Source organism: Trifolium pratense, linkage group LG2, assembly GCF_020283565.1.
Source record: "Trifolium pratense cultivar HEN17-A07 linkage group LG2, ARS_RC_1.1, whole genome shotgun sequence".
In the NCBI taxonomy this organism is placed as follows: Eukaryota; Viridiplantae; Streptophyta; class Magnoliopsida; order Fabales; family Fabaceae; genus Trifolium; species Trifolium pratense.
The window spans coordinates 1,758,421-1,780,992 of record NC_060060.1 but is presented as its reverse complement, the minus strand read 5'-3'; the positions used below and the strand labels follow the sequence as shown (position 1 = coordinate 1,780,992).

General features: G+C 33.7%; 2 protein-coding genes across 6 annotated transcripts; both read left to right on the top strand.

The window, feature by feature from the left end:
* Positions 1-2,665: 2,665 nt before the first annotated feature.
* On the top strand, positions 2,666-7,610 carry LOC123910930 (uncharacterized protein DDB_G0275933). Its single transcript, XM_045962224.1, has 3 exons — positions 2,666-2,835; positions 3,018-3,165; positions 7,304-7,610. Exons 1-3 carry the CDS (start codon positions 2,781-2,783, stop codon positions 7,380-7,382), a joined length of 282 nt encoding a protein of 93 aa, XP_045818180.1. The 5' UTR covers positions 2,666-2,780; the 3' UTR covers positions 7,383-7,610.
* Positions 7,611-9,692: 2,082 nt separating this feature from the next.
* On the top strand, positions 9,693-20,702 carry LOC123910929 (T-complex protein 1 subunit zeta 2-like). 5 transcript variants are annotated; one of them, XM_045962221.1, is made up of 9 exons: positions 9,698-9,866; positions 10,816-10,951; positions 15,112-15,263; positions 15,430-15,477; positions 15,636-15,728; positions 16,577-16,880; positions 17,446-17,512; positions 18,324-19,783; positions 20,440-20,702. In XM_045962221.1, the coding sequence occupies exons 1-6, from the start codon at positions 9,849-9,851 to the stop codon at positions 16,616-16,618; spliced, it is 489 nt and encodes a 162-aa protein (XP_045818177.1). In that variant the 5' UTR covers positions 9,698-9,848; the 3' UTR covers positions 16,619-16,880; positions 17,446-17,512; positions 18,324-19,783; positions 20,440-20,702. The 5 variants fall into 5 exon arrangements, with proteins under 5 accessions (XP_045818176.1, XP_045818177.1, XP_045818179.1 ...); XM_045962220.1 differs by having other exon boundaries at positions 9,693-9,866; positions 15,636-16,880; XM_045962223.1 differs by having other exon boundaries at positions 17,446-19,783.
* The last annotated feature ends 1,870 nt before the right edge of the window (positions 20,703-22,572 follow it).

Below are 22,572 nucleotides of genomic sequence, written 5' to 3'. Positions count from 1 at the left end.
AGAATTTTGTAAGTACTACTAATAAATTTTATTTTTTTGCATTGAAAAAGTGCTAGGCACAAAAAAAATTACACGGAAATAATACGGGTAGAAACTCCCGAAGAATCATAAGAATACAATTGGTCCATTCCTAAAGGAGGTTCATCAAACAAAGTAAATGCATCTTGCTTGCATCCCACAAAAGCTAAGGCATCGGCAACTCTATTTGTCTCTCGATAAACATGTAGGATTCTAACATTCCACACCGCTTGAGGTAAACTTCGTATACGGCGAACTAAACTACTTCTTTCACTGCTGCTAAGTTTATCACCCCCAAGATTTCTCACCACTGGCAAGGAATCCATTTGGAGCTCTGTATTGTTGAGGTCTCTCTATCTTGCAAGACATAACCCACTATGTTTCCATGTTGACCACGCAAGACACCGCCACATCCGGCTACTCCATGTTGCAGAGCACCATCCATGTTTAAACTTATCCAACGGGCAAAGTTTTATGCACTATGCATAAATACCCCAGATTGCTTAATGCTCCCCCCAAATTGCTTAGCTCACCCCCATATGCTTAGTGTGCCACCCAGATTTTTAGCGCGCCCCCATATTGCTTAGCGCACCCCCAGATTGTTTGGCGCGCCCCCAGATGTACTTAATAGTTTTTATGTTAATTGTGATAAATTAAACCATAATTACAGTACATGTTTTAGTATGTAATTTTAAATTAAAATATGACTATATAATCATCCAACACAATTAATTTAAAAAGGATTCTTATAGTATGTACTTTAAAGGAACAAAAGTAATTATATAATTGGAAATGGGGGCGCGCTAGAAATCTTGGGGAGGAAAAAAAAACTAGGGGGCGCGCTAGAAATCGAGGGGAGGAATAAAAAACTGGGGGGTGCGCTAGGAATCTGGGGGAGGAAAAAAAACTGGGGGCGCGCGAGAAAATATGGAGGGGTGCGCTAGGAAAAAAATTGGAGGGCTCGCGAGAAAATCTAGGGGGCGCACTAAGCATATGGGAGGCGCGCTAAACAATTTGCAGGGCGCGTTAAACAATTTTCATTATTTATGCATGGTGCATATGGAAAAAGCTTATGCACCATAATCACTCCCCTTATCTGTTTTTTTTTTTTTTTTTATAGAAGAATACAATTTTTTATTTTTTTACACATAGAAGAATTTCGTCGGCATGCTTAGTCACTTTCCAATCCATTTATACATATTATGCGGGGTGTGCACACAAGAAATCATCTCAAAATTCGACTTCTAGACAACGTTTTACTAATAATTTGAACTTTGTTCACGAGTTCTAGCTTAACATGTAAAAATATTAAAATGGTTAGATTAAATGATCAAAATTTGAATTTCAATCTCTCTATTTTATATGTGTGAGTTTTTAAAAACTTATCATTTCATCTATAATTTGATAGCAAATTTTATATATAAATTTGTCATTGTTAATCTCATTTGTTCTCTAAAAAAAACAATTTGTTTTAAATTTAAAAATATATACAAACTTTTATAATCCCAAATAAGTAATAACATTATAGTGTCATTTTTATAGATTAATTTTTTAAATATCCTCACGAAAACATCTATATTATGTGATATTGATTAGATATAAAAAAGTTTTATGCCGTCAATTTATACAAATTAAATTATACTTTCAAACAAGATATTTATATAATATAAAACAACATATTAAATTTAAATATTATTAAGTAAAATATAGATCTTGCACCATGTTCACGTCAAACTAATCCTGCCACACCTTACAAGTTTGTTGCCCCAACTGAACGACACTAATGTTGTGGTCGTTCCACACATCAAACAACATTGCACCAACACCATTCATCTGAGTGCAATCTACTAAGAAGAATTGACCTCAAACCATCATTATCCCAACAACTTTGTACATGCAAACAAGTAAAAAAAAACATGATGATCATCCTCCACCTCGTCATTACAAAGAATAAACAATCTACATGACGATGTGTCAACCCAGAACGAGTTGGAATGCACCCATGGCACACTCTTCAAATATGTGACTGGACTTATGGCTCGTTTGACCCATCTTTTTTTAGAGTTTATGCAAACAGCTTATGCAATTTTTATATATTATTATAAGTTTGTCAAGGTAGTTTAAAATAAAATAGTTTATAAAATTACAAGTTTCACTAGTATGAACTTATAAAATAACATAAAATCTAATTTATATTGTATAAGCCGTTTGCATAAGCTATAAAAAAACTAGGCCAAACGAGTCCTTAGATACCCGATGACAAGAGTAAAAAAAAAAAAAGGTTCTAGGAAAATACCATGTCTTATGTCTTAAATATTCTTGCCACCAAAGATTGTGACTATGAATTATTCGCCACCTTCATTTAGTTACTAAAATCATTTTTTTTAACAAACTAAAAATTATATTAAAGTATATAATAATGGAGGAAATAAATGAAAATAATTGGAAATAGAGAAGATCCTAGCTCTGTAAATTTGGACTCTAAACTACTTGGAAAAAAAAAATTATTTTCTTTTACACAAAAAAATAATTTCTATTAAAAACTAAATATTGGAAAGAAAAAAAAAAGAATATGAAAAATAGGAATGCCTCTTTTAATTTTTATTTTTGCATAAAAAACTTGTAATTTTTATTATAGAAGCTTTTCATTCTTTGGTTTTTTGTTTGATTTTTTATTTTTCCTTCCATTTGAACACATTTGCCGTCTGGCAGCTCCTGCGACTGAGAGTTGTTCCGTTCATCTCAATCTAAAAAGCTGAACAATGAGTTACGTTCAACAAGCACGCGAGAATCACGTCAAGAAGAAAGTCGAAGAAGGTATCATAATACTAAACCCTAAACTAAACCCACGTTTTCTTCATCAAAAAGTTTCAATTTTTCGAACAACAATTGGGTTTAATTCAAATGGGTATTTCGTAATTCTTATAATTTGCATTGAAATTTATGATTGAACTGTTTTATAGTGAAATTGATTTTGTGGGCTATGATCAATTTTGCAGCTTTACGTAGTAAAATGAAGGTGAAAGCACTTAAAGAGTGTGATGAGTATACAAAGAAATATGCTGAATGTGCTTTAGGGAGAACACTTTCTGTTGTTTGGAAGTGTCGTGGACAAGCTAAAGTGTTGAATAACTGTCTTCATCAATTGTAAGTCATCTTATGAATTACATGATTGATGTATCTGGTCTATATAGAATTATTCATTGATACCTTCATTTTATTCAGAAAAATGAAGCAATTATTCATTGAAATACTATTAATCAATTATTTCGGTATTTATGGCGCTGTTGCAATAGTCCTTCAATGTATCAAAATTAGATAAATATAACTAACGGCATATTTTGTTAGTCAGTTTGGTTCTCGAATGTGTGTTTTGTTAATTAGTTTGGTTCTGGAATGTGTGTTTGTTAATTAGTCTGGTCCTCAAATGTGTCTTATGTTAGTCAATTTGACACATAAAATTACTAACAATAGTCATGTTTGTAGATGTTTTTGTAATTTCAATACATTTAGTGACACTATAGTGACATGTTGGTCTCACATTTTTGGACCAAATTGATTGTTTACTCATTTTATTTAATTAAATCCTGGCTTTTGTTTCATCGGATAATAAGAAAATGAGGGTTTGGTCCCTTGACAAGGGAGAAACTTTCCCCACTCCAACATGACTGCACATGTGGAGAAACATAAATTTTGTATAATCCGAAAGTACACTTCTGAAACGTGTTTTTCAGAAATGTAGCCCTCCAAGTCAAATTCATCTCTTTAGATTATACAGGCCGGCCCACATTAAGTTCATGCCTTAAGCAGGTGAGGTCTTAGAGTATACAATTGATGGAAGGGGTGTTAGAGCTATACATGCAACTTCTTTTAGGTATCATCATGGAGGTGCTACTATGAAATTAGTAGGCTGTCTAGGGGGTTGAGCGGGTTAGGTTAGCGGCCTAAAGCAAAAGCTTCAGGTGCCTTACACTTAGCTGGCCTTGAGATTATTGGCAAATAAGTAGAAGTAGAGGATGATCAAGGAAGATTGTAGCTCAAACTATTAAGTAAAAATTTAAATGTTCTATCATAGATTCATAGTACTTGTGTGATTTATGTTGTAGGCATGATCGTGTAATGTTATTGTTGTCAAATGCATCTGTTAATACTAATGAATGTATGGATATCCTCATCCATTTCTGCCTGTAAATGTGCATGTCTTGGTGTTGCTATGAATTTATTTTTTTATAAAAATAGTTGAATATTTGAATTTGTAAAGCATTTTAGCAGGGTTGGCTATCAGTCTTAGTTTGCGCTCAGTGACCTGTGTGGCTCTATTGATTTGCTTTCTCGTCAACTTCAATGATACTAACATAAATGCAGAAAAAGTAATAACATATATCCTTTCTTAGTCTTGTGCAAGTAAGAAAACTCTCCTTTTCCAAATAGACTCTGTACATGAGACATTGATGTTTCTGTTCTAGCTGTAACATTCTGCAGCATCGGATTTCCTGAGAAGGATAAAGAAACTTCTAGTTATGCGTGCGCACACACATTCATACTAGTTGTTTGTTTCTATTGTAGTCGTTAACGTCCTTCTGTCTGTTACATATAATCTGTGTTTACTTGATTTTAGCCACGAATATTTCTGTACCATGTTTATCTCTCTTGCTCATACAAGATATGCAAAAATTTAGTTCTTCTACGATTTAGGAAAAGATTTAGTTCTTGCCAATTGGAAAAGTGGTAACAGAACAAAAAGTGTATTATTCACTTTAATTTTGGAATACAGTATTATACTCTAATACACTTCATGGATGCATCGGGTAATATCTACATGTTAAGGCTTTTTATCCATTAGTTGTTTGAAAAGAGAATGGAAATACTTCATTATGGACCATTTCATTGTGGTATAACATTAAGAGAGAGAGTTGAAGTAGCACCAATTGTGGAAAAGATGGTTGAATCTGGACTTAGGTGGTTTGAGCATGCGGGGAAGAGACCTGTAAGTTACGAGGAAAGAAAGTAGATCAGATGGACGGTAGTCCAATCGCTAGAGGCAGAGAGAGGTCAAGAAAAACTGTAAACAACGATTTAGAGGTCAATGGTTTGGATAGATTTGTAATCTATGATAAAACGTTATGGCGTCATTTGATCCATGTATTCAATCCCGCCTAGTGGGATAAAACTTGGTTGTTGTTGCTGTGGTTTCAAACGACCACACCTGAAATATTAGATTAAACTCATAACTGCATAGTGACTTCTCATCACAGGGTATATACATGTTAAATCTTTCTATACATTAGCTATTTGAAAACAGAACAAAAATACTGTATTCTAGACTATTCCACTGTGACAAAAAATGATGATATTGATGGTTCTAAATTATCCCCTCTTTTTTTTTTTTTTTTTATATATATATTATCAAATTTTGACCACGCCTAACCTATAACATTAGACACGTTATATTGTTAGAAACAGATACCATAATTAAATTTAATTGTAGAAAAATGACTTAATTGATGGTAGAATACGTATACCACAGAAATAGATTTGCACACTGTAGAGAATGCACAATTCACACATAAACTAAGGAAAGAAATAGTATACTATTACACAACATTTCCTATCCAAGAAATTCGAGGGTCTTGGCCTCTCTCCCTCCAAGAATAATAGAGCTTGGTCTCCCTCCCAAAACCATTCAAAAACTATCCCATAATCAATTTCTCCTTTCATTTCTCTATTTATTGCTAAAATTAAACAACATAACTGACATAATAATTGCCTGTAACTGCCGATAACTGTCATAATAAGATGTCTAACATATGATTGCCCATTTATTATGGTTGTCAAAATCTTAAGTTAACTCAGAATTGTACAAGTTTAAGACCCTGTGTTTTAGTGAGAAATTGGGGTAGAATCACATTAAATTGAGTTTAAGGATGATTGAAGTGTCTAAAACATAATGGTCATTTTCCTTAGATATGCCTAAAAAGACAGGTTCAATTTTATTTTAAATTAAATAAACCAACACGTATAGTTGAATGTAAGGATCCATAGAGCACAAAATGTTCCTCACGGGGCACAAAATACTTATCTGGTTTGATCTGGTCGTCACTGCTCTTTCATGGCTTAAGAAGATGCTTTTTGTCAATTTTCATAGAACTGTGAAATCAATGTTGTTAAATAGAAGCTATTGTGTTATAGCGTAGCGGAATTTGAACTAATCGCTATTGTTCCACAATAGACTATTTAGTATAAATGGTAGTCAAATAGCAGCTATGGCACTGTCGTGTAGTGGAATTTGTACAAACCACTGTTTTCCGCGATTAACAACATTTAACATTGTATGAAACAGAAAAGGCATAACTTCCTGATTTGGTTGACATTATTTCATTTGTGCATGCCAAAGTGTTGGGTTGGCAAAATAAAAGGAACTCTTTGTTTCTTTTTCTTCGTTTCATCTTTAGTAATTTTGAAATCATGGAAACAAAAAAGTAGACATATAACAAACTTGTTAGTTGTTAGCTTAATGGTAAAACTGGTTGTAATGTAAGCCCTGTTCAGTTTTTGTTTAAATTTGCATTTGTTCCAAGACCTAGGCAAAACTTGTAAATTTCCTTCATAGATCTCTTGTCAAGCTGGGAAAATATGAATAAATATTTGCATTGGTCATTTATCATATACTCCGATGTTTCTTCCTTTGATTTGTCAATTGTTTATCTTTGTGCCGGTGATCACATGCTTAATTACCTATACATTACACTCTGAACCAGACACCTCTCCAAAGTGCTGTGGCGGTGTATTTGAACAAATTTCGGACACTGTCACTTCTCAGACATGTCTTGGAGACATACCCCTTAGTGGTGTCCTATTTCAAAAAATATATATGTTTGGCCCGAACACCTTGTTATATGTGTCTTGGACACACACCAAGAGACTGACCCTACACCAGCTATTGGTCGGACACTTCTCAGACACTCTTAACCTTATATTTGAGAATTAGATCTTTTACTTTTTGAGACAAATAGCAAAATGATGGTTGTTATCATTTATTTTATGAGGCCTGTTATCATAGGATTAACTAGTTCTTATAAAATACACGGTTCATCTTATCTTAAGCTTATTTATATAAGGATTTAATTTTAAATAATTCCTCTTAGTATTCTTTCTTGTTGTGGGGGTCAGTATCTTTTAAAAGTAATATATTTGAGGTGTCCGGTGTTCGTGTGAGTACCTGATTGACTACCTGTATGCATATGAATGTGGAATTGATATCTTTCTTTTGTAAATTCTTTTACAGCACAAATGATTCCGTCTTAGAGGAAATGAAGAAAGAATACAATCTAAAAGAAGCCGGAGAGGGCACTGTTAGACTCTAGACGAATGCAAGATGAATGCCAGAAGCACAATTTACGAATATATATTGATGCATCCGACAATCAACTTTAGTTAGATGTTTGAAATGAGGTCATCAACTCCGCCATGGAGCTTCATTATAACTGCAACCTTTTCTTTTATGTGAATGTTGTATGAAATAATAGGACAAAGGAAAAGAATTTGTAATGATGATTGTTGTTTGATCTTAAAATAGTTTCCTATTAGTACAATTTTTTGCTAATAAGGGTGGATGGTGTTGGTAAAGTTTGTGATCATGTTATAAAACTTATTCACGCGAGCAACTTTATCCACCAACATTACTAAAAACCACGAGTGTTTCTGAAGTGTACTTCTAGACGACACAAAATTCATGTTTTTTCGGGATGTGTACATCCGATGTGATATTGGTTGTGTGGATTGTGGAAAGAGGGAATGCTAGTTCTTCAAATTGTATTGATCATATAACTTAGTCACTCAAATGTTACAAAAATAGCAAAATTGGCCTTCCAAGTTCCAATATTGAAATGATTAGGGTGTTTCTAAGATAATGATTAGTGGAGAGTTTGAGGGTTAGGTTGCAACTATGCTTTGAAATTAAAGGAGATAGAGATAGAGATTGCATTAGCATAAGACTTTGGGGTTTTGGATTTTGTAAATGCATCAAAATATCTTATGGTTTAAAATTTAGTCATGGAGTTCATTGTAAAAAATGATAGTGTTTTTTTCCCATTGTCGGGGAGTTTGGAAAAACAAATTAATGTCTTTTTTAACAGTAAAATCTTAAGACATTAAGTATATATGTCGGCTCTCATATTTTCAACATTCTTCTTATTTATAATTGATGTGAGATTTAATCACTTAAATTTAAAATTCAAAATCCATAAATACAAAAGTGACGATACTAGAAAAGAGATTATACCTAATGGCAATGGAACAATATACAACCATCTTGAAGCAAGTTCCTCCAAAATCTCTATAAGACTTCATCACAAAACCCTTTCCTTCCATAGAAGAACAACCTTACCGATTCTCTCAAATTTTGTAATTCAAACTTAAAAAAGGATTTTTTTTTTTTGACAAAAATGATTAAAAAATGATTATTTTAATAATTTAATTAATGAAAATCTATTTATATGATTTTACATCATTACTACTACATATGAAACACCGACACCTCTATGATTAAGCGTGTCGCGGTGTCTGACACGTGTCGGTGTTCGACACACTATGACACTCGTACGACACGTGTCGGATAGCTCATAGCGGTGTCGGAAAAAAACTCAAATTTTTCTTTACTTTGACACTCCTTGATCGGTGTCTGACACCTGTAAAACACTCGTACAACACGTGTCGGACAAGTGTCCCCAAAAAAGTTGTTTTTACTTTGCTTATACTCTCATTAGGCACATATCAAATATATCTACAAGTGTTAAAGATGTGTCAAAACAACAATATTGATCAATGGAGGATTGAAGACATTAGATTTTGATTACAATATTTTTAATTTTTTTGATAGTAGATGAATAAATAAAGGTAAAATATTATCATATCTTGTTTTAAAACTTTTTATAATAAATAATTTGCTTAACTTAGATTTACATGTATATATTTTGACTCTTAATTTATATATTTTATAAATATATAGCAGTGTCGGTGTCCTATATTTTTTACATTAGCGGTGTCGCCGTGTCCGTGTCGTGTAGAGCCTGTGCTCTATCATTTAAAATATGTCATTTTTAAATAGGCCCGCAACTCGACGGTAAGATTGGTCCCACCGGATACCAAATAAAAAAAAAAATTATTTTTAAATTAACAAATAAAAAAATAACAGTCACATAAGTGTAGCTCAAATTGTACCTACCGGTGATATCATTGAAGTGGCGGGGGTTCGAACCCGCATTCCATATTTCTAAAAAAAAAAAAAAGTTTAACTATACATTTGGTCCCTTACGTTTATTTTAAGTTTCAATTTGGTCCCTTACGTTTAAAAAGTATCAATTTGGTCCCTTACGTCTATTTTAAGTTTCAAGTTAGTCCTTTCCGTTAGTTTTGTCACTAACACCGTTTGAATAGTACACGTGTCAGCGTGTCCAAGTGCCACGTGTCAGTCCACGTATGCAAATTGACTGCCACATGTGACAAAATTGACGGAAAGGACCAACTTGAAACCTAAAATAAACGTAAGGGACCAAATTGATACTTTTTAAACGTAAGGGACCAAATTGAAACCTAAAATAAACGTAAGGGACCAAATGTATAGTTAAGCCAAAAAAAAAAACCTAGTGATTTGTATGACCTTTCTCAAAGCCCCTAAACTAGTTACACTTCCAACAACTTCTTCTTCTTCTCCTTCTCCTTCATTCACTTCGTTGTTTCTCTTCGCGCTTCAAAATCCAATAATGTCTATGCGAGTGTTAACCCTAACTCCGAAGTTCTTAATAAATCAGCAGCACTACTTATGAACATCAATGCCGCTCAAAGAAATGGTTTGTTTATGTCACTTTTTTTTTTTAAACTTTTAAGCTTTACTAAATTTGTTTTTTGTATAAGCTATAAGTTGTTTTTATAAGCTATCTTGGAGAATTTATGAAAATAAGCTGAAAATGACTTATGAATTTGTTATAAGTTGTTTTCACAAGGTCTCTCAAAACTGTTTCACAAGTGTTTAGTCCGGTAGATAAACTCAAATACGCCAATCCAAACAATAATGTATAAGCTATAAAGTCGAAATGTTTTCATATAAGCTATAAACTTTTTTCATAAATTATCCTGGGATTATGGAAATAATCTAAAAACAACCTATGATAATAAGATGTTTTCCTATAATCATCTTTCAAACATTCTCACCATTGCTTATGCTAGTAGATAAGTTCAAATAAGTCAATCCAAATAGGCATGTATAGTGTGATGTGACCTACAAAACTTTGCACATGTTTGGAAATTTTTCTAGAATAGCTATATTTTTAGTTTTAGTTTTAGTATTATATGGTTTTTGGTTTTTCGGTTGATGTGGTGCACTAGATTTTGATTGTGATAGTTGATGAATGCAAGTATTAGTAGAAGTCATTATTGAATAATTGTTTGTGTTTGTTGTCTATCCTGATGTGTGACCTACAAAACAGGGCACTCGATCTTTTGAGTTTGATGATTTATTAACACGAGTGTTAGTAGAAATCGCTACGTTAAATTATTGTTTGTGTTAGATGTCTTATCATAACATGATCTACGGAACTTTGCACAAGTTGGGAAAATTTTACTCTGAGTAGAAATTGTTGTGTTGATTATTGTTTGTGTTTGTTGTTTATGATGATTATTGTTTCTATTTGTAGTCTACGCTGACGTGACTGCAAATCATTGCACAAAAGTTTGAAATTTTATCAGACCAAACATTTTTCCCTTCTTTTCACTGATTATAATTGTGATGGGTCTATGCAGCAAATCCAGAACCCAACTGCAATTATGATTGCTAGGATTGTTGTGGCTCAGGATGACATAAGTGGCGATGGCACAACTTCCACTGTGAACTTCATCGGCGAACTTATGAAACAATCTGAACATTACATCGATGAAGGTTTGTGATGTGTATAACTTAAATATTTCACTGCTGTGTTGTTATATATACAATGAATCTTCAGGGTCTTATTCAATGGAAAGTTTTTGGAACTTATGGATAATATTTCACTGCTATAATTTTTTGAAAACACACACAGGATATAAGGATTATGATCTCAAATAGTAAACACAGTTATGCACCATACTAAAAACATAGGGTACTCATGACCAACAAATTTTCTTGCAGCTAAGAACAAGGGACTCAAATAGAGCATCATTCACCTCCTTTGTAGATGGGATAGATGGGCTCACATTAGTATGTGTTAGAAACCCATAGATTTGATTTCAAAGGAAGAACTATGTTATTGTAAGATAAAGAGAAAAAAATAAAAGATAGAGGGCGAATAGGAGAGAAATCTCTCCTCTGACGGTTTTCCTTTCTGCAATAGTCACACTACTGTATACACAAAAGTTTACAATACTCAATCATGGTCTTATCCTTGTATTCTCCAATTTATATACAAATACTCTCTAATAATTAAATAACTAACTGACTTCCCTTACCAACTCCTTATATCATACTAACGAACTCTTGCTCATCCTATATCCTAACAATAACGTTATAAGTTTCACATTGAATAGAATTGAAAGTTCAATGTGGTACTAAAGCCATGAAGCTATCCCATTAAATGGACTAGTCTTTTGGGTTGGGCTCTCCTTGTGGGCTTAGGTCATAACAATTAGTGCTCTCGTTTAGAGTTGGGTTACAGAAAGGGTTGCCTATAGATTCGATTAAGGTTCACTACCAAATATTGGTGGGTAATTGAAGCTGCTAAAGAATAAAGGGAGACCACCGGGTTAGTGCCGATAGAGTGACAGTCATCGTAGACATCGACTCTTAAATGGCGTGACAATGTGGCACTTAAGCCAGGAGGCTCTCCCACCTAATGAATGCGTTTTTGGGGTTAGACTCTACTTGTGGTCTTAAGTCATAACAATTTCCCATATCCTAACAAACAAACCCCTCCTTATCCTATATCCTAATAGTATGGTAGACTTGGATGCATGTGCAATGCTACAACTCTAAGGTTGAGGTATTTTGCACTACGGAATTTTCTCATTCAGCTATTGCATTTTGGTTTTATGAAAAGAACATCAAACTATAAGTGAGTTAGCTCGATTTTGGTAGCTAGAATTGTGAATTCGTATGACAAACATGACAGTAAACCTATTATAGGCAAACAAAGACATCAGGGAAAGACAATAATGGGTCAGTCTAGTAAGTAGAATTAATTTTTCAAGCAAGGTTACCAGAAAGAATCTTATTATGTATAAATCTGATGACAATGCAGTGCTTTAATTGTACTTAAAAGATTTATCATAAGGACATCTTCATTAACAAAATGCGAAGAAATGAAATTTGATCCCATTTCTACTAACACTGAGTATCTAAGCATAGAACAAAACATGCAGGGTCAAACTTACAGGGTGTGCTCATTGACACCTCAATAGCATCAACCAGAAAATCCATTTAGAAAAAATTGCATGTCTGTAAAATCTTTGACAACCAATTCACTCCCGGTACAGCTCATATGTTATTGTACTTTTATTCTTGCAAACAAGTGAACCCCTAATCAATAACTGAAAAAGATCCAAGCAACAAAGTATAAATAGACAAAATTGATATCCTAGTTCAAAGCAGTAGCAGTTGACTTACACAATTTTAGATTGGTAATAGATAATTTTTATAATATGACATCTCTAAAACATAAAACCTAGATAAACTTCAATCAGCTTTTACCCTGTAATGAATCCATGTAAGATTTGTATTCTGTTCAATAAACTATATGCTGATGTGATGCATATGCAATTAAGAAACAACTTATTTATTGCTCAGCACTCAGCAGAATCAAAGTATCATCTTAGATAAACTACTTTAGATTTCATAGCTGATAAATCATTTATGTCAAACTAATTCAAGATTCAAGTCATAAATAAAAAAATGGCTAGCTACAAAAAGCTTAAGGCCAAATTGAGAATATTTGTGCTACAATGCTCTTCAAAAAAGATACGTTCAAGGAATCGTATCAAGTTCATTCAATTTTGTTATGGGTAGAGATATGATTTGTTCGGATTGTAAGATACTAATAACCATGCCCACAACTCTATATACATCAATATCATAAAAAACTTAAAAAGAATACCCGATTCAGCATTGATATTAAGACATGCATTTTTAGCAAACTTCCAACATCGTGAACATACCTAATAAGCTGCTTTCCACTTTGCTATAAGTTCTTCATACACAAATTCTTTTCTTTCTTTGACAAGGCTCTGTCTCAGCTTTGACAATGTAGAAGAAGTTAACTTGATTCCTCTTCCAATAATATGCTCGGCATACTTAACTGCTTCAAGGACCCTATCATTATCTCTAAGCCCTACAACCAAAAGGTTAGCAGTACCCTCTAAATCTTCACGATAATTATCTACCAAGCATTTCCAAACTTTGATAGCCATAACAGGATCCCCATTATCCAAATAAACCCTAACTGCTGTATCACAATTAAGCTGATCCGGCACACACCCATTTGACACCCTCTCAGTAAACATCTCTGAAGCCTCCCCCAATTTCTCCCCCTTGATGAAAAACTTAAACAACAAATTATAAGTAAGCGAATTCGGAAAAGCCCCCTTACAAACCATACCATTGAGCATATTCATAGCAGCATCAATATCACCGTGATAACAATACATAGATATCATTGAATTATACATTGCGGTTGTCGGTTGCAACTTAGTTTTCCCCAACATAATTTCCCAAAAAAACTCAGCCCTCCTTATATCATTAAACCTAACACACTCATCAAGAACAATCCCAAAAAACCTAATTCCCGGATAACATCCCCTATCTCTCAACAAATCAAAATACTTAAGAGCTTCATGAATCCCATCAGAACCTTTAGCCAAGGTACACAAAAACAGATCATAAGCAGGAAAATTTGCAGGATCCCAACCAATTTCGAAAATCATATCATAAAAATTCTCCTTAGTACCAACAACATTCCCATCACTTTCCAAACCTTCCATCAAAATAGCATAAGTATCATAATCAGGTCTAACAAATTTCTTAGCAGTTTGCAAATAATTACAAGCTTCAATAACTCTACCACTATCACAAATAGCACTCATCAACGAATTCAACGAAATAACATCCTGAACACAACCATAACGATTCATCACCTCAAAGATCCTAACAGCATCAGCTATTCTACCTACATTAACGTAACTTGCAAAAATCGAAGCAAATGTAGACCGTGAAAGCAAACCTGTTCGACTCATCGATTTTACCACAGTCCACATTGCCTTAAATGAGCGATTTTTACCTAAAATATCAATTACCAGATTCCAGGCGTAAGGAGTGTGGTTGATACGGTTACTGGCCCAACGGAAGAACTTGAACGCCTGAGCCGGGAACCGATAACTGGGTTTGAGGACTTGTTCGATGTCTTGTGGTGTGACATCGATGCAAGAATATTCTAGAGTTTTCTCGACAGTGAAGAAAGGGTTTGTGGAGATGATTTCAAAGAGGGATTTTGTTTTGCTTAATTGTGGTAATCGAGAGAGGGTTGTGTTGGTTTGAAGGAGTGAGGTTGATGGTGAAGGTGATGAAATTGAATCATGACTTCTCTTTCTGTTAACACTCATGTTTCTTCTTCGTTTGCAGAAGCACCGCAAGTGTAATAGAGGAACAAAGAAAACCCTAATAAGTTATAACAAATTCAAAAATGTTTCTTTACGGAACATGAGATAGTTTAATAAGATTCTTTTAAATGTAAATTTAATAAGATATTTTTTTTGCTATTCAGAAAAATGATATAGTCAAATAAGAGGTACACTGAAAATTTAGGATTAGGATCCTCTCAAGCGGGGAAAAAAAATGAGAGAATAGTGTGGGGATCTAGACCATTGAAATATAAAGAGGGAATAATATGCCTTAGATTTATTATATATACTCCTTAAGAAAACAAATTTATCAAATACTTAATTTTCCTCGAGTATAAAACTAAAAAAAAGTATAGAATTAATTTATTCTATTGGTACATATCTTGTTTTCTCATACTTTGTTTACTTTTTCTTGCACAATATACGTTATGATGATGTATGAAATTATGAACATAGGCATGCATCCTCGAGTCTTGGTTGATGGTTTTGAGATTGTAAAAAGAGCAACTCTACAATTCCTAGAAAAGTTTAAGACTCCTGTTGTGATGGGTGATGAGTCTGACAGAGAGTTTCTCAGGATGGTAGCAAGAACAACCGTGAGAACCAAGGTAAATATTGATTTATCTTCTAATTCTACTCTTTCTTTTAAGGAGATTTAATTGTATATTTGTATTGATTAAAGATTGAGCAATGATCAAGTAACTGCTTACATAACTTTCATTGAGCTACATATTATCATTATTTGACTGTATTGTATTCTCCTTTACTTTACAGTTATATGAGTCACTGGCTGATCAATTGACTGATATAGTTGTTAATGCGGTGAGTGCACATTGCAGTATTGACATTTGTTTCTAAGTCTTGTGAAAATGTAAACATGAAATTTTATCTTCCATATTTTGTTTTATAAACTGAATATGTTGCCTGTTTATGTTTCTTGGACCTTTTACACGTAGTAAACTATGGTTTTGCTTTGATAGGTTTTGTGCATCAGGAAGCCTGAGGAAGCAATTGATCTGTTAATGGTGGAGATTATGCACATCCGGCATAAGTTTGATGTCTACACATGTTTGGTATGTTTGAGAAGTACACCTACTCATTTGTTAACTCATGACTTGGTTTTGATAATTTCCTAGAGTGCTACATGTTGAATATAAAGTAGGACATGATTCAAAGTAATTTACCAGGGAATTCCTTTCTCCTTGGCTATTCTGTAGCCAAAACATTGTGCTACTTTGCAGTTAGCTAACCTTACTTTTGAAAGTGATTAATTACACAGTTTGAGTATGTGACCTCTTAATCACATGGAAGCAACTCCAACAGTTGAGATTTGTAATCTACTTGGTTTATGCAGTTTATTGGTTTCTCTGTATTTTTTCTAGGTGGAAGGTCTTATTTTTTATCTGAATAATCCTTTGGTTAGCAGTTCTGAATGACAGATAATAATAGGGTTATCTTTGTTAAAGTTAGCATGTGCCGACTTCAGTGTCTTGGTGATGTTCAAATATGAAATATTCGGAATGAGAAACACCTAGAATATGTGTGCATACAAAATTTTGTTTATCTATCAAGGATAGATATTGGCAAAATGTGGTGTTGGGTGTTGACTGCTATTATGATAAGAAGTGAAATTGACGAAGTGCTAATTATCTTAGGAAGCTCAGTTCCGTACAATAGAGGAGGACTTTTAGAGTCGGCCAAATTAGATTTCTGAAATGCTTTTTAATGTCATTCTCTGTGTCCCTCTTAGTTTAAGATTATGACACGTGATATAAACACAAATATTCTATCTATTGGACAACCTTGCTGGCATGGTACTAATTGCATATTGCTAATGTGTTATGACTTATGAGCTACCTGATACATTATTTTATCATGTATTGTGTCTGCTAATTTGTTTTTTCCATTGTTTCTGTTTAAGATAATTGCCCTTCGGAGAGCAAAGAGGAGAAACATGGAATGATTGGTTTTGGCCTACGAAGGAGAGGCTGTAAACTCTGTTAATGATTTGACTCCTGAATATCTTGGGTGGGCAGGGTTTGGTGTATGAGCATGTCCTTGGTGAAGAGAAATATACTTCTGGGATGGTTCCTGCATAATTTTTATGAGCTGTTTTCACAATTGTACAGGTCCTAATGACCACACAATAACTCAGATTAAAGATGCTTTTTATGATGATTTGAAGGGCAGTCAAGAATACCTTAGAAGACGAATCTGTTGTCTTGGTAAGATATCTAAATTTTTTTGTTTGTTTCTTGCATTGTTGTTCGTTTTTGGTCTTTTTCATGTGCTGTTTATATTGGTAAAGTTAGTCAATTACTTTGTGCTGAATTCCTCAATCAAATCACATGAATTTTTTTTGTTGCAAACTGCAAACAAGATGATTCAACCTTGTTACAAATATCATGTAGTTCTGGATTTTGAGACTGAAAACAATTTTCGTAATCATGAATTGGATTGTGGAAGCACTATTCTACCACGGTTGACTCAGATATTTTTATAGAACAAAAATCTGTCAATGTTAAGCTTGCAAGAATCCAGTCAGTTCCAGAGTCCTACGTGCTCTAAGGTTAATAGATAGTCATTCTCTATGTAGTTCTGAAACTATTCTGAATAGTATTTCACTATTCACTGTACTATATTAAATTCATTATGGTGTTTCTTTTAAGCTTAGGATTACATTGCTGATAATATTGGATTTATGTACTAGGAGGTCGGTTCCTTTCGCACAAACTGTTTTACTCCATTTCTGTCTAATCTATATCCATCATAATCTTTGCCTGTTTTCAGGGGGCGGGTGCATTTAAAGTTGCTGCTAGACAACACCTGATAAATGAAGTTAAAAAAACAGTCCAAGGTGGTACTATCAATGTTTCATGTTTTCTGTCTTTTATTGATCTTTAGTTTTCGAGTTCCATTTTCAAGGATTGGATGTTCATAATCTTGAAACAGCGCGCACAACTTGGTGACGACGCTTTTGCTGACGCATTTCTTGCAGTGCCCAAGACACTAATAGTGTCTTGGGCATGGGCACCACAAGAAGTGATTATTGCTTGTATATTGTGCAAGAAAAAGTAAACAAAATATGAAAATACAATACTCAAGATGTGATTATTGCTCGTATATTGTGCAAGAAAAAGTAAACAAAATATGTAAATTCAAGATATATCCCAATAGTATAAATAAATTCTATACTTTTTCTTAGTTTTATACTCAATGAGAATTAAGTATTTGATAATTTTTTTTTTTTGATCAAGATAAATTTTTTTTTTTGAAAAGTATATATGATAAATATAAGGGAAATGGATCTCCATTTTCTCTCTTTCATGTTTTCTCAATTTTCACATCTCCACCCTTAACCAACTTTTCTCCATTTTTTTCATGTTTCAATATTATTCCCTCTTTATATTTCAATGGTCTAGATCCCCACAATATTCTGTCATGTTCTTTTTCCACTTGAGAGGATCCTAATCCTACACTATTCTCTCATTTTTTTTCCACCTGAGAGGATCCAAATCCTAAATTTGCAGTGTACCTCTTATTTAACTATATTATTTTTTAGGAGAGGAAAAAAAAAATCTTATTAAACTATCTCATGTTCCCGTAAAGAAACACTTTAATTTGTTCTAACTTCTTAGGGTTTTCTTTCGCCTTTGTTACACTTGCAGTGCTTCTGCAAAAGAAGAAGAAACATGAGTGTCAACAGAAAGAGAAGTTACGATTCAATGTCATCCCCTTCATCATCAACCTCACTCCTTCAAACCAACACAACCCTCTCTCGATTACCACGATTAAGCAAAACAAAATCCCTCTTCGAAATCATCTCCACAAACCCTTTCTTCACTGTCGAGAAAACTCTAGAAGATTCGTGCATCGATGTCACACCACAAGACATCGAACAAGTCCTCAAACTCAGTTATCGGTTCCCGGCTCAGGCGTTCAAGTTCTTCCGTTGGGCCAGTAACCGTATCAACCACACTCCTTACGCCTGGAATCTGGTAATTGATATTTTAGGTAAAAATCGCTCATTTAAGGCAATGTGGACTGTGGTGAAATCGATGAGTCGAATAGGTTTGCTTTCACGGTCTACATTTGCTTCGATTTTTGCAAGTTATGTTAATGTAGGTAGATTAGCTGATGCTGTTAGGACCTTTGAGGTGATGAATCGTTATGGTTGTGTTCAGGATGTTATTTCGTTGAATTCATTGATGAGTGCTATTTGTGATAGTGGTAGAGTTATTGAAGCTTGTAATTATTTGCAAACTGCAAACAAATTTGTTAGACCTGATTATGATACTTATGCTATTTTGATGGAAGGTTTGGAAAGTGATGGGAATGTTGTTGGTGCTAAGGAGAATTTTTATGATATGATTTTTGAAATTGCTTGGGATCCCGCAAATTTTCCTGCTTATGATCTGTTTTTGTGTACCTTGGCTAAAGGTTCTGATGGGATTCATGAAGCTCTTAAGTTTTTTGATTTGTTGAGAGATAGGGGATGTTATCCGGGAATTAGGTTTTTTGGGATTGTTCTTGATGAGTGTGTTAGGTTTAATGATATAAGGAGGGCTGAGTTTTTTTGGGAAATTATGTTGGGGAAAACTAAGTTGCAGCCGACAACCGCAATGTATAATTCAATGATATCTATGTATTGTTATCACAGTGATATTGATGCTGCTATGAATATGCTCGATGGTATGGTTTGTAAGGGGGCTTTTCCGAATTCACTTATAATTTGTTGTTTAAGTTTTTCATCAAGGGGAAGAAATTGGGGGAGGCTTCAGAGATGTTTACTGAGATGGTGTCAAATGGGTGTGTGCCGGATCAGCTTAATTGTGATGCAGCAGTTAGGGTTTATTTGGATAATGGGGATCCTTTTATGGCTATCAAAGTTTGGAAATGTTTGGTAGATAATTATCGTGAAGATTTAGAGGGTACTGCTAACCTTTTGGTTGTAGGGCTTAGAGATAATGATAGGGTCCTTGATGCAGTTAAGTATGCCGAGCATATTATTGGAAGAGGAATCAAGTTAACTTCTTCTACATTGTCAAAGCTGAGACAGAGCCTTGTCAAAGAAAGAAAATAATTTGTGTATGAAGAACTTATAGCAAAGTGGAAAGCCGCCTATTAGGTATGTTCACTATTTGGAAGTTCGCTAAAATTGCATGTCTTAATATCAATGCTGAATCGGGTATTCTTTTTAAGTTTTTTATGATATTGATGTATATAGAGTTGCTGGCATCGTTATTAGTATCTTACAATCCAAACAACAAATCATATCTCTATCCATAACAAAATTGAATAAACCTGATATGAATCCTTGCACGTATCTTTTTTGAAAAGCGTTGCATCACTGATATTTATGACATGAATCATGAATTATTTTGACATAAATGATGTATCAGTTATGTTTTTTTGCATATGCTACCTGCTTTACCTAAAAATATAATATATTTATTGATTTATATCTCATGATTCATATTAAGATTCGGCCCAAAATTCATATTAAGATGATACTTTGATTCTGCTGAGTGCTGAGCAATAAATAAGCTGTTTCTTAATTGCATGTGCATCACATCAGCATAGTTTATTCAACAGAATACAAACCTTACTTGGATTCATTAAAGGGTAAAAGATGATTGAAGTTTATCTAGGTTTTTGTTTTAGAAATGTGATATTACAAAAATTATCTATTACCAATCTAAAATTGTGTACGTCAACTTCTACTGCTTTGAACTAGAATATCAATTTTGTGTATTTATACTTTGTTGTTTGGATATTTTGCAGTTATTGATCAGGGGTTCATTCGCGTGCAAGAAGAAAAGTGCAATAACATGTGAGACGTACCGGGAGTGAATTGGTTGTCGAAGATTTTATAGACATGCAATTTTGTCTAAATGGATTTTCTGGTTGATCCTATTGAGGTGTCAATGAGCACACGCTGTAAGTTTGACCCTGTATGTTTTGTTCTATACTTAGTTATTCAGTGTTAGTTGAAATGGGATCAAATATCATTTCCTCACATTTTGTTAATGAGAAATTTTTAAGTACATTTAAAACGCTGCATTGTCATCAGATTTATGCATAATAAAATTCTTCCTAGTAACCTTTGCTTGAAAAATTAATCCTACTTACTAGATTGACCCACTATTGTCTTTTCCTGATGTCTTTGTTTGCCTATTATATGTTTACTGTCATGTTTGTCGTACGAATTCACAATTCTATCTACCAAAACCGTGCTAACTCAGCAAACTCAGCAAAATCGTGAATTGGACGACGATTGAGCGAGTATTCAACCCCTGACATTCCTAAAATGACACTAGTTTAAGGTTCTTTTCAAAAAACCAAAATGCAATAGTTGAATGAGAAGATTTTGTAGTAGAAAATACCTGAACCTTCGAGTTATAGCATTGCACATGCATCCAAGTCTAGCATACTTTTAAGATATTACTCATTAGTTCTAAAATCTTTCCATTGAATAAGACCCTGAAAATTCATTGTATAACAATAAGAGAAAATTCATTGTATAACAATAAGACATGCAAGGATTGACACAGCAGTGAAATATTTAAGTTATACACCTCACAAACCTTCATAAATTTAACGTTTAGATCGTTTCATAAGTTCGCCATGAAGATCCCAGTCGAAGTTGTGCCATCACCATTTATTTCATCCTCAGCCACAGCAGTCCTAGCAATCATAATTACAGTTGGATTCTGGATTTGCTGCATAGACCCATCACAATTATAATCAGTAAAATGAAGGAAAACATGTTTGGTATAAAATTTCAAACTCGTGTGCAATGATTTATAGTCACATAACCGTAGAATACAAACACAAACAATAATCAACACAACGATGTTTTACATATAGTGAAATTTTGCCAACTTGTACAAAGTCATTTCTACTAACACTCGTATTAATATATCATCAAACTCAAAAATCGAGTGCCCTATTTTGTAGGTCAAACATTAGAACAGACAACAACACATTATTCAATAATAACGACTTCCACTAATATTTGCATTCGTCAACCATCACAATCAAAATCTAGTGCACCACATGTCCACATCAACTGAAAAACCAAAAACCATATAATAATAATAAAAATAAAAATACAGCTATTCTAGAAAATATTACAAACATATGCAAAGTTTTGTAAGTCACATCACACTATACATACCTATTTGGATTGAATTATTTGAACTTATCTACTAACATAAGCACTTGTAAGAATGTTTGAGCAACTTGCACAAGCATTTGTGAGACTCTTTGAGAGATTATCGGTAAACTTTTGGGGGGAGAAATTCTCTTTTAATTCCGCTCCAAGCCTATCAAAGTGTTGGACCGGCCCATGAGATTTCACCGGTTCTAACATTTGAGAATTGCTCTTTGCCCCCTCTAAATTGCTCAGAGCCCTCCTAATAATTTTAAAATGGTGAATTCTTCGGTATACATTTTATTTAAATGTGTGCCAGTACATTGCTGATTTGTAAAATTTTGATAGGTTCATGAATAGTGTTTATTAATTTTTCTATATTAAACACTATTGTGGATCTATTAGAATTGTCCACTTCAGCGGTGTACCAGTACATATCCATATAAGATGTGTACTGGAGTTTACACCTTCCAAAATTGCCCCTAAAAGTACCTACCTAGAGTTAAAACCCAGTGGCACCTTACCGGAAGATAAAATCCGGTAGGCTAAACTGCAATAATTATTATTACACCTTATGGTACCTAGAAACTGTTCGCTACACAAGATTCATGCCTATCGGGAGATAGAATTTGTTAAGGGTTGTATGTATAAGACAAACCTAGCTTGTTCAAAACACTTCTTCTACAATCAACCTCCTTAACCTCTTCTAAAGCAAAACTTTTTACACGAAATTCCGGTTTTATTACACAATTCTACCATCA